This window comes from Passer montanus, unplaced genomic scaffold (genome assembly GCF_014805655.1).
Source record: "Passer montanus isolate IOZ18808 unplaced genomic scaffold, ASM1480565v1 scaffold40, whole genome shotgun sequence".
NCBI classification, from domain to species: domain Eukaryota; kingdom Metazoa; phylum Chordata; class Aves; order Passeriformes; family Passeridae; genus Passer; species Passer montanus.
This window is the reverse complement of record NW_024368819.1, coordinates 4680503-4692782: the sequence shown is the minus strand read 5'-3', so window position 1 is coordinate 4692782 and position 12280 is coordinate 4680503. Positions and strand designations below refer to the sequence as shown.

The window sequence follows — 12280 nt, the reverse complement described above, 5'->3', positions numbered from 1 at the left end:
AACATGGTGATCCCTTTCTGAAAACATTAGGAGTACATTTTAATAAACACAGCCTAGAGTCTGTGATATCTTTAGTGGCACAGTAAATAATGATTTTATATGAGATAATAAAGAAAGTAATCTTATAAACATTATATATGTGGCAAAACAATAAGTCTTGCTGTGTATTGCAAGAGTGTGTCAGTCTACAAAATCTGAATAAGTGGTCTAAGTCAGGTTACTGACATGTAAATATCCTCTGTCACCTGGTACTGGTGTCATTTAGATAAGAAGATGATTGAGTGTTTTCCAGTTAAGAGTCACTGATAAAATAGTTCTTATTCACTTATCTTTTTTCACACTTAATTCAAATCCCTAAAGCTCAAAAAAAAAAATCTGGTGTATGTGCAGTTTCTACATTTTTTTTGAAAGGCTTCAACTCACCCAATTCAAAAGCCATGAATCTGCAGAAATACCACACCTAGGAGACACAATTTCCTTTCTCTTTTTATCTGTTTTGCATTCCTGTAGGACTACACATTATAATGTGTTTTAGTTGTATAAAAACTGTCTTTTTTCTGTTTGCTTGAAAAGCTGTTATGAATTCAAATTTATGCTTTTCTTAATGTAAAATGTATAGCTGTTAACTAGCTTTTGATAAGTATTTATTTTTATGTCCTTCATAAAAAGAAAGCAAATTCACATCATGGGAAGGCTATTTTTTATCTATAATATGAATTAATTCAACTGGAAAAACAAAGGAAGAGTAATCCAATTCATTTACATGTATATATATACACACACGCACATATATATAGCAAAAATATAAAGACACACCAGACGGAGATATCCTGATCCTTATAGTACTGATACCTGTGGAGTAGGGTGGTCCTTTATGTCTGGCTTGAGGATAAAATAGCACATTCCAGTTTCAGTGCTAGTTGTCCTTTAAACTGCTTAAATTCTGTCCTTGTCCTACAGCAATGAAAGATTTCTTGGCAAATCCACACAGTCATTCATAGCTTTCATCTCCTTGTCCTTTCTCAAATCACTGCTAAAACACCCTCTGTTGACTTCAGGCTCTTGCTTATTTAGCTTAATTAGGGAAGAGTGAAACTAGAAAACTGGCAGCTTTAGGCATATTCAGCAACCTATAGGCATCTCTAACTGCTTGCTCCCATTATTTTGATGAGACATTTTTAAGGCATTGACCCATTTTTATATGGTCGCATTCCACAGAATCGCAGAATTGTTAGGGTTGGAAAGGAGATGACATAGTGCAACCCCTCCTGCCAAGGCAGGGTCACCCAGAGCAGGTGACCCAGGAAAGTGTCCAGGTGGGTTTGGAATGTCTCCAGACAGGGACACTCCATGGCCTCCTTTGGCAGCCTCTTCCAGCGCTCTGCGACCCTCAGTGTAAAGAAGTTCTTCCTCATGTTAAGGTGAAACTTCTCCTGACAAAAAAAAGGGCTCACCCTTCTGTCACAAAGATAGGAAAGCAGTCATTAAAATAATTTAGTTCTCTGTGCAATTTTTAATGGGCACATAGACTGAATAGACATCTTAAATGGTAATGATTTGGAATGGCAAAATCAGACACAACCAATTCCATTAGTACATGGCAGATGTACAAACACAGCAGCAATTATTACACAAAGTAATGGATTACTGAGCTTTTTGCTTGTGAAGAAAAACATAGGGTTCCCCTTTAAAAGCATATTGGTTGCATTAATAAAAAACTTCCAATTGATGGAAAGAGGATGGATTGCTAACCACCTTGGGTTTAAGTACACGTGTAACTCAATGTCACAAATTAGCTCGTTTAGGATTGTGTTTCCTATTGAACTCAGTGATCTTTGAAGCACTTGAGGAGTTGCAGGTTTGTCACTTTGAATTACATTTTTAAAAAGTGTTTATTCCACACACATGCAAAGATTTTTTTTTTCCATGGTTTTAATTCCTTTTGCATTAATGATGCTATATTTGGGTGAGAAATTAATGGGAAGAACAAACATATTTCACGTCAGTCCAGCAAAGCTATGCAAATTTTGCACATGCAAACACAATTTCCAACCAAAAAGGTATCATTTACTTTGTACTAGCTTATATACATCTGAAGTCACTGGCAGAACATCAGACTCACATTACTGGTGCAACTCTTGTTGCATGTTAAGCATGATTTGTGACTAATATATTGTTTTGCAATAGTGAACGTTGTCCCAAGGCCAATGAGATGTCAGCCTCCAAATTCCATTCCCCTGCTGAGCATACTATTTATCTAAGATTATTTAACTCTACTTTGTTTGATATTGATCTCTAGCACTAACATAGGCAAACTTCAAAGTCTGAATTAATTGGAGAAGTTTAAGTACTTAAAATGAAAAAAATATTCGCTTATTTTTTACTGCATTAATATGTTTGCTAATAAATTTTGTTACAAAAACTGTGATTTCTTTTTCATTCTTGTACTTCTATTAAGAGGAAAAAAAAAAAGAAAAAAAAACAAAGAGCAAAAAAAAATCCCAAAACCTGGGTTTAGAAAGGATTACATGTGATATTGATAACATTTCCTGGAAATGGAAAAACTGTGGTAACATCTGCTGTGTTGGCTCATTTTCAGTTGGGTTTTTTGATTTGTTTGGTTTAGGTTTTCATTGGGTTGTTGGTTCTTTTTTTTTGTTTTTACTCCAGCATTTTGCAATTAGTTCAGCTATCTCTAGTAAGTTTACATCACTAGTAAAACATCATTTCCATGTTTCCTGTCCAATCAGAGCACTTCATCTATTTGCTGACTTGTTGACTTTCTGAATAGCATTTATAGTAACAGCACTTTCATTTTACTGTAAATGCTTCTTTCTGAAATAACTAAAAACTGGCTGCATATGGAAGATAACTATAGGAAGAATCTATATTTTATGCTAAAGCAAAATGCCTTCAATGAGAATTAAGAAAATCTTTTCTGAGACATGATGAACTGAAAAGTGTCTATATTAGTATTCCTTTTAAATTCCAAGCATACATGCCTTCTTGGATTGAAATATTCTTCTGCAATCTCTGCAGTACTGTAGCATTGTAAAGTGATCAACACTCATCACTAGTGATGAAAAATAGAAGGAAGAGCCAAGGAAAGCAAGAGACAAGGAACTCAAGTGTTGATAGTGTCAAAAAATATGTCTGTGCTTATTCAAAGATTTAGCCTTCTCAGGTTATATTAATACATTCAGCCTTAATGTTTTAAAGTGCTTTGAAATATATGTGTTAATTTCAGTTTTTAAAATTATGTTTCATGATTTCAAGTCACTGTGTTAATGATATTTTATTAATTTTTCAGCAAAATTTGTGCCTCTTTCCCTGGAATAAGATTAAGCTTCCAAAGGCAGTGTTATATGTGTGGTAATCTGTTGCTACACCAAAAGTTTAGCTTTATTTTGTGTCAAAACAGATAATAATTCTCCCTATGACATTTGTAACTCCAGCAAGTCCTCCTTCATGAAACCCATATTTATATTTAAGAAGTAGCACTCTCCTCCATCACATTCTAAATGGCTGGTGAAAATCTCTGCCAGCCCAAGGGGGTTTCTAAACCCTTTCCCATTCTGAAATTACTCTGTGCTGAGCAATTGGAGATGTTCCACCCTGAGCAGCCTGGTCTAACTTTGGAAATGAGTCTGACTTAGAGCAGAGCATTTGGACCAGATGACTCCAGAGGTTCCTTCCAACATAAAGTACTGTACAAGCTCTTCTTTCTAGCACTCCAGCTTTGGGACCAGCCCACCTGAAGCCAGTTTGCACTTTGTGTGTACATAACCTAGACTTATCCTAAAGAACATTTAAAAGTGATGTTCACATTGCTCTGAGCTTTCAAAAGGGGAACATGGGGTTCTCTGTCCAGGTTAGTAACAACCACAAGTCATAACCTCCTGGTGTCTCTTTCTTGCCCTGAGTGAAAGGAACTGGAAATGTCCCACTGTTTCTTAGCAGACAAGGAGGGGTTTAGACTCTTACCCTGTGACTTTTCACAGACTTTCAATTAAATGAACAGGGAGACTGAACTACCTCATCCTTCCTGGAGCTGACAATTTCAAAGCAGAGTTCTGAGTCACAGTGATAGGAGTGGTGCAAAGGAGCCTTCCTCTCTCCCCACACTGACTCATCAGGGCTTTCATTTCCCACTCCAGTCAGGAAGCCAACACATTCTATGACAATTAAATTTATCCTAACAAGAAGACTTCGAAAGCTTAATTAAGCTCTGAACTGTGCCTAAGCAGTGAACTTACATGATGTGAACCCTGACATGGATGCTTGTCAGTCTGTAGCTGAAATCAGCTCCCATTTATTTCTTGGTATTGGTGATGACTCCTAGAAGGAAAGAAAGCCCTGAAATTTTCCTCAAAAGTTTTTAATGCTAGTTTGTACAACTTTACTGTATTTTGTTATGTGGCAGGCTCAATTGCATTGCAGCTGGGATTTTTTGTTTTGAAGTAACATTCAGGTTAGCATGTTGCATTCTTGTAGTCATTCTAATTGCTGAAAATACATGTTGGTTTGACTAGGGTGAACTGAGTCACTTAAAATAGATTATTACCATAGTTATTTTACCATAAATAGTACTCTCATTGTCAGCAATAAAAGTTGAGAATCATGGTTTGTGACTGATACCTTCCATGACTTGGAAGTCCCTTTACCTATCAGTATCTTTGTTTTTCAAGACCCAAAATGAAGGAATGGTACCTATCTTTCCAAGTAGTTTTATTGATCTGTGTACCAAAAAAAAGAGCCCACTCCAAACTGTTATACCAGAGCTCTTTGTTAACGAGTAGCTCTTCAAAAATTTCTGCTAAGAATCATTTGTTCCAAGACAAGCTGAAATACACAAGTGTGACTATATAGGCTTAAAATCAGTAAAGAAGCACTTTCATCAGTAAAGAATAAAGGAATTACATTTAAGTTACAATTTGATTTAAAATGTCATCTAAATGGGCAACATGGGGCTGTCTTCACAGTCACTTCAGAAATTTCTTTTAAATATTGTTCCCATACAAAACATTCCTCAGATATTTAAAATTTGTGGAATATGTAATATCCCAAGATCTATTACATCCCTGCAAAAACAGGTGTATGAAAACCCTGCCTTTAATTTGTATAAAGTAGAACCTTTGAAACAATCACCACCAGGAGCAAGCTCTGGTATCTGTGAAATACTTACAAGCAACATACTTAGGAGATTAAAAACTGCTCTTTTTGAGATTCAGCCTGCCTTGAAGTGAAATCTAATAAGCTAAAGGAGTGTCTTGGACACTTTCAGGTGCTAACAAATGTCTAGAGTTAGGAATAGATCTGAGTGAGCTCTAAGGGTAGGTTTACCTTTCTTGTCCACTCCAGGATGTCAAAACTGCCATATCAGGCTTTCAGTGCATGGAGAGAAACTTGCTCATCCATCTTTAAAGCAATAATATTTTTTATTTATAACATTACCCTAGTGAAATTTTAAAATGAAATTACATGGAATACAAATAACACCAAAATTTCTTTAATATCCCAAATCATGAATAGAAGCATGTCTAGACTCAAATACAAACCACCTTTTATAGCAAAATTCAAATCCTCTTCTGTTCCCTGCCAAACGCTGAGTTCAGTCCCCGAGGGCCTGAGCAGGGTTTCCTTGGCTACAGCAGCTGGCACTGGCAGGGCAGGGAGTGCCGCTCCTGGCCGTGGTGTGCCGGCTGATTTCATCAGCTAACACAGGTCCTGACAGGTGCAAACACTTTCACTTCACTTCAAGCACCATAAAACCTTTGGTGCATGATTTGGGAGATTGGGAACTAACTTTTTGATCTAGGAAGGGCTGGGATCAGGGATCCTGATTGTAATCCTCTAGATCTGTTAGTAATCCTTCAATGCACTTCTTCTAAACATAGAAGTAACATTTGTTCTGAAATGAGTTCTTGGTGCATACTGAATTTGCCAGACATTTCACTTTGAGTCAAAGATATGACAAATGTGCTTCCTAGCATTTTCATGTTGATTTATTCTTCCTCACAAAGGACAACTTCATAAAGAGTTTGAACCAGATCCATGTTCACACTTTACATATGCAACATTTTTGTGGCTGACAAAGCTGGCTTCTCAGGCAAACTAACTTGGAAATAAAGTCAAACCAGAGAAGGGCATGCTGAGACCCTTATACTCCAATGGCTATTTTTTTCCAACTAATCATCATTATTATTACAAGTAGATATTTACCCTTAGGTGCATTAGGCAGATAATTCTGACTCATCCATTTAATGGATGTTGTCCTCTTAGGTTAATGATTATCACTTTTGTATGAAAGCTTTGCTAATTCCTATAACTACATAGGATAGCCATTTTAGTACTTACCAGGTGACATCAGTGCTGACATAACCTTTCCAGTATTGTTGGTTGGAGCTTGTGTCACGACACTGGTGTGAATTATGGCTGTCTTGAGGATAAAAACCTTTGTAAAACACAGATGGTCTGTAGGAAAAATAAATTGTAATGACGGTCTTCACACCACACATTCAGCCTTCTCTTGCAGACTCTTTCCTTTATCATTGCCTCATACTCTTAGGTACCTTTTAATCAAGTATCTAAAACATAATTTCTTGTACAGACCATGTTCTATAATAAAGATTCTAACATGCAATTCTGAAAAATACCTCTGCTACCAGCATTATCACAGCTTCTCATTGGCCTCCCCCAGACTTCCTTAGAAATGTATCACCATTACTTCCAGACAGCTGATTTTTTTTACTACTTCTTTGAAAGAACGATGAAAGCTGTGTAAGCTCATTAGCAGAGCATGTGTGTAGGCTTAAAATTACAGATAATAGACATATGGTTGGAAAGTCAGTAATTCCTTTACGTATTTGCCAAGACTTAGGTCAAGGTTCAGGGTTTCTTTTGCTCAAAGTGGTGAAATCAGAAATACCTCCAGGTGTTCTGGGGAGGGCTTGCACTGCACATGCAAGACAGGTGATGAGGCACAGTTATCTCAGTTCCCTTCTGCAAGAGCAAGCCATGTTTATTCTAAATTGCACCCAATTGTGATGTGCTTTTCTTTTTGTACTATTTTTGTAAAAGTCCATCCTTTTTCTAATAGTTCTTGGTGTTTTCTATGCACTCTCATAATCTGTTATCTGTAACACAACAGTAAATTCATTGTAATAAATTTTGATGTCACAACCCTGGCTCTTCATGTCAGTGAGATTAACAGTTAATGTATTGGAAAATATTTGTGTGCTTAAAAGTAATCATAATAAAAAATAAATTACCTCCTTCCTACTCAAGAGTCACAGTCCTCGTATGTCACATCAGTATTTGTAAAACCATTTCATTAAAAGTAAAGTGACATAAATGTGTGTAAGAAGTCAGGTATTTTACAAAACAATTCATCAAAAGGATGATTTTTGCCCGGGTTCACCAGCTGTTTCTTCAAGATCATGGTTCTTCAGTTTTTGCTGGTAACAAAGCCACAAGATTTAAATCCAGATCCAGGCTTAGATCTAGGAGAGGCTGTGAGGATTGGTGCAGTTGTACATCTAGATGGCATCAGCCTGGGGAGCTAGAAGCAACAGTGAGGGCAAAATCTACCCTTGCCTTTGTGTTTGCCCTCTTCCAAATGTGAAAGGCCAGCTCTGCCGGAGGAGTTGCATTGTCTTGACAAATGGGTCTTTGTCTGGCTGAGTGAGAGTGCCACTGATTGTTTGAGATGTTAACATGGGCACATTGTCACCACTGCCCAGAGTGAGGCCACTGGCTGCTGCATGAGGACTACCCTAGAGCAGTGTGACAGCTCCCCAATACACCAAACCTGGTCTGAGTACATTTTGCTCCTTCCAAATTATTTTTTATACACCTTGGAATATATATTCAGATACTTTTTCAGATACTTTTCAGAATATTGTTTTAAAACCAAATGAAAAATATTTTCCTTCTTTAAATCTTTCAGCAACTTTGTAGGTGAAGTTATTTCTTACTGTTCTTATTTTGTTGTCACAGTTGCTCATACTGATTTTTAAAGAATTATGGTCTGTGTGCATGAGTGTGTGTCACCCTTGCTAGTCCATGTTAGAGAAAGCAGCAGTAAATGTTACTGTATCTGGGGACTGCAATAATTTGTCATTTTGCATTGACTTAATTTTGCACATTTTTCTGGAAGCTGAAATTGAATGATGCTATACTCCATGTTATACTCCTAAAATTTCTTTTATCCAGGTTCCCTCTATCACGAACAACATAAGTGTGTGAATATGATGAATATGATGAATATGAGCATCATATTGCTCATGTGGAGCAATCCCAAACTAAAACCTATTTAAGATTTCAAACCATAACAAGTCTAGATTAAGTTATTTTTTTAGAAAAGTGCTTGTGCATCTGGCAGTGGAATTTTGTCTTAAATAAGCAGTGTTAAAGATAAAGAAGTAATTGTTTTAGAGGTGGACTGTGAAAGGGAGAATCCATATTCATCTTATATAAGAATGTGTTTATGTTCATTATTTTCATTTTCATTTATTTTCATTGCAATTGACCAGAAATAGCCATTTTCTATGCCGTTATTTTGAAGTGTAATACAAAATTCAAGATAACTCTTTCCATTTTCTTTTTCTTTTTTTTTCTTTTATTGACCAGTTAATTTAGGTGATGGGATAGAATACAGCCAGCAGAAGCGTGAAAATATTGGAGTTCTCATCCAAGAGACACTGCAACTCTTTGAACGCTACGGAGGAGAAAATGCTTATATAAACATTAAATACATGATTCCCACTTATTGGTCGTGCATGTAAACTGAGTTATATTAAATGGGATGATTCCATCTGTGCTCTAAAAAACTGTATCTGACTCTGTATGGCATCTTGTTAGTCATGCTTTATCTTCTCTACAGCTGCTAAAATAGTGGCTTCTGGGGCATTGGAGTGTTAGCACTATTGTGAGCAAGGCTTTCCAATACATAAATAGTGTCTGTTCCTTTGATTACAATGGTGTACTGTGCTTGTTTGTTCCCTGAAAGAATCACTCCTTTATAACAGAGCTGACTCGAACAGGAATCTGAGTTAAACCTTCACTTGTGTAGACAATAAAACTATAATTTTCATACGCGATTCAGCAATCGCTGTTCTGTGTCCGCTTGCCCTGAGGGTGATGTCAGAGGCTGTAACAAGAAGAGTTTATGCTGACTGCTTAATAGGTGTTTGTCATGGAAGAGAAACACCAGTTCAGCAATGCCTCTCTGGCAGCTGTGCCGAATAATGTGCACTGACATACAATAAAACTGTTGAATGTATATACCAATTGCAGCAGGAAAATTTATATTTTCCATTATAAGGCAGTGTCGTTAAATTAATCCAGGTTTCTTGCACACTCCTGTTCTCAGCTTCCTGAGAGGTGTTTACTCATGGAACTTAGGTTCCTCTTGGTAAACATAAGGCACAAGCACAGTTTTGAAGAAAAGAAGCCCAGGAAAAAAAAATTTAATAAATCAGACAGAAGATACACCATATATACAGTATCAGTCCCTCACGACGCTGGTAATCTGGGTAAACACAGAATATACACGTACATTTTTAAAGGGCACTTGGTATTTTTGTAACTGCAAGGTTGCTATTGCTTTTCTGTTGTTATTATTATGGTGTGTATGTGTGCAAACAATGTAACTATTGTTATAGGAATCTCTTACAAATTCCTACTCAGTTAGTTTCTCCCTGTGTACCCATAACACAGAACTGATATAGTCATGGATTTAAGCAAAGCTATTGAGATTGGCTTTATTGCTTTTTAAGCATTTCTGTGGAATAAACCTACAGAAAAAAAAATAAAACCAGTCTTACAATTCTCAAAGACAACCATTTAAAATTATTGAGTCAGCTCGAAACAAACCAGAGATATTAACTTTGCCTAAAAACATGAGATTTTTTAAAGTACTTTGAAAGACTTTGGACTCATCTGGCTTTCATAATGTTTTCTGGAGCTCTTCAAATGTATGCAAGTTGCACTTTCAAGTGTTTCAGTGTAGCTGTTAAGAGCCTGAAATGCACTCTTTGGTGATAGACTCAGGAGACTTTTTTCAAGTGCTTATCCATATCCATATCCATATTCACACTTTACAAGGCTTGTCCAAGTGAGAGACACAGCCCCTACGCTGCCCTGCTCTCTTGGATGCTTGCTGGAAGTGTGGTGAGCACCTTCCCACCTGCTGGAACTTTGAGCCATATCTGTCATTGTATTGACATTAGAACTTGTCTTTTTCTGTTCTGTGGCATCTTCAGCTGGAGGATTTTCTTTTACTTTCTTCTCTTTCCTGTGAAGGGAAAAAAAAATAAGATTTTTACTCTTCCAATTCTTTGAGGAGCTGCACCTTCAAGTGTTGCCACCAGCTATGAGCACTCACCAGCCCCTGGTTTAGGCACGGCTGCTGGAGGCGTGCCTTTTTCCCAGGCCCCAGAGGCATTTATTTTCTGTTTGTTTGTTTTGTTTTTTGGGTTGGGTTTTGGTTGCTTTTTTTTGGGGGGGGGGGGTTTTTTTGGGGGGTTTTTTTGGTTTTGGTTTTTTTTTGTTCTTCCTGGGTTTTACACAATTTTTCCAAAGCTACCCTCGAGTCCCTAGAGTTGAGACAAGGTCTGTCCTGTCCCAACATACAGCTGTGATGGGTAAATACACCCACACCTCCCTCTCATGTCTAGGGTGTCGACAAATCTTTCACTTTCCTGGCAGAAAGGGAGGTGAAGCCTGGCTGTAGGCCCATGCCTCTGGAAAATCCAGAGCTTTGTCTTCAAACCTTGCAGCACAGAGGCTAGCTGGATAATGCAGGGGGGCACAGGCCATGTCTCCTCTTCCAAAAATGCCTTTCTACACAGCCACACTGGCAGTATCCACACAGCCTTTGCTTACAGCTTCTCCCCATTTGCCTTGCCTTGTCCCTGGCAGCACTGAGCCATACTTTTTCCTTGACTGACGTCTATGGATTTGGTAACTGTGGCATTGCAGGTTTCCCATGAGTACAGACTGTGCTGGAAAACTGCAGCTCAGAGGGAGCTGAGTTATTCAGCTCAGAAATAAACCAAGCCCTTCATAAAAGGAGAATTCCCAGGCCACCTTTCACTCCTCAGCTATTTGTATTCTTTCCTTAAGAGAAAGTCCAATACTGCTCTTTGCCTGAGATCAAAAAGCTCCTCAATAGCTGGCTTCAGTCCCCTGACGCTGGGCTCCAGCCACAGAGCCACTCGCAGGAGGGACTGTGCAGGAAAGGGCTCTCAGCCCTGGGTTTTCCCCATCCCATCACCCCTCCGCATTCCCAACAGCTCTGCTGGGGACGAGAAGTTTCAGGCTCCTCAGCAGCCTTTGTAATTCTTTTCCTCAGCCCCCTCTTTTTGCATGCCCTCCCCTTCAGCTCAACTAGGACGAGACTGCTGACTGACAAAGGGACACCATGGAAAATGGGTACTTTGTGAAGCTGCGGACTTGCCCGGGCCTGATGCCCTCAGCCTTGGGCTCTTTCTTGAAGATTTCTTTCACAAGACATAGGTTCAACAAGGGGTGACCTTATGGCAAACCATAAGGGCAATAGAGGTCATGCATATTCACATCAGGAAAAATAAGTTTTGTAGAAAAGTGCTTTTATTTGCATGTTCAGCATGAGAGCATTAGCCTCCATCAATACTATTGCAATGTGTGGTCCACTGATTTAAAAGTGAACATTCTCCCATAACCTCATTATTTCTAGGAGCTGGACTGATAAAAAGAAGCATGATAAAACCCATAGGTTGGTAATTCTGAAACACTAAGAATAAAACTATTTTAAGATGTAATTTTACTAAGTTGAACTGTAGGCCTTCCAACCTTGACAATGTCCCTTTAAGCATGATCAGCAGCATATTTATGGGCAATTACTGCACAGCTCAGAGCACTTTATAAAGCACAAGATCAAGGACTCAGGTGCTTAAGCATACAAGTAATAGTATGTCATTCAATACACTGCTTAGCTATCTTACTATGCTGAAAAATAAAAAAAATATGGTTAAGGAATAGTAACTGCCTCTCATTTGATCAGATCATGTAATTGTGGTCACTGATGCTAGGGGCAAGCCAATCAACAATTTTTAATTGCAATCAATTAAAAGGTGCTCTGGGCCAGGTGTTTCAAGGGGTATAAATTAAGTGAAAACACATTAAGCCAAATTTGGCTGAAGAGGTGTGCTTTGTGCCTTGTTCTGTGGTCTTCTGCTGCTTCCTAGCTCTTCAGTCCTGGTAAGGTAAGGAGCACCAGTGAATGAATATGTGGGAA

The 12280-nt window shown here is 38.1% G+C and overlaps 1 protein-coding gene across 5 annotated transcripts in view; it reads left to right on the top strand.

Annotated features, from left to right (window-relative positions):
- PACRG (parkin coregulated) overlaps positions 1-8951 on the top strand; it is a 214331-nt gene extending 205380 nt beyond the window's left edge. For all 5 annotated transcript variants that reach the window (XM_039718874.1, XM_039718873.1, XM_039718876.1 and 2 more), the window contains one exon: positions 8632-8951. In XM_039718874.1, the coding sequence (XP_039574808.1) occupies positions 8632-8786 (155 nt within the window). In that variant the 3' untranslated portion in view covers positions 8787-8951. The remainder of the gene's footprint in view (positions 1-8631) is intronic.
- Positions 8952-12280: the final 3329 nt, after the last annotated feature.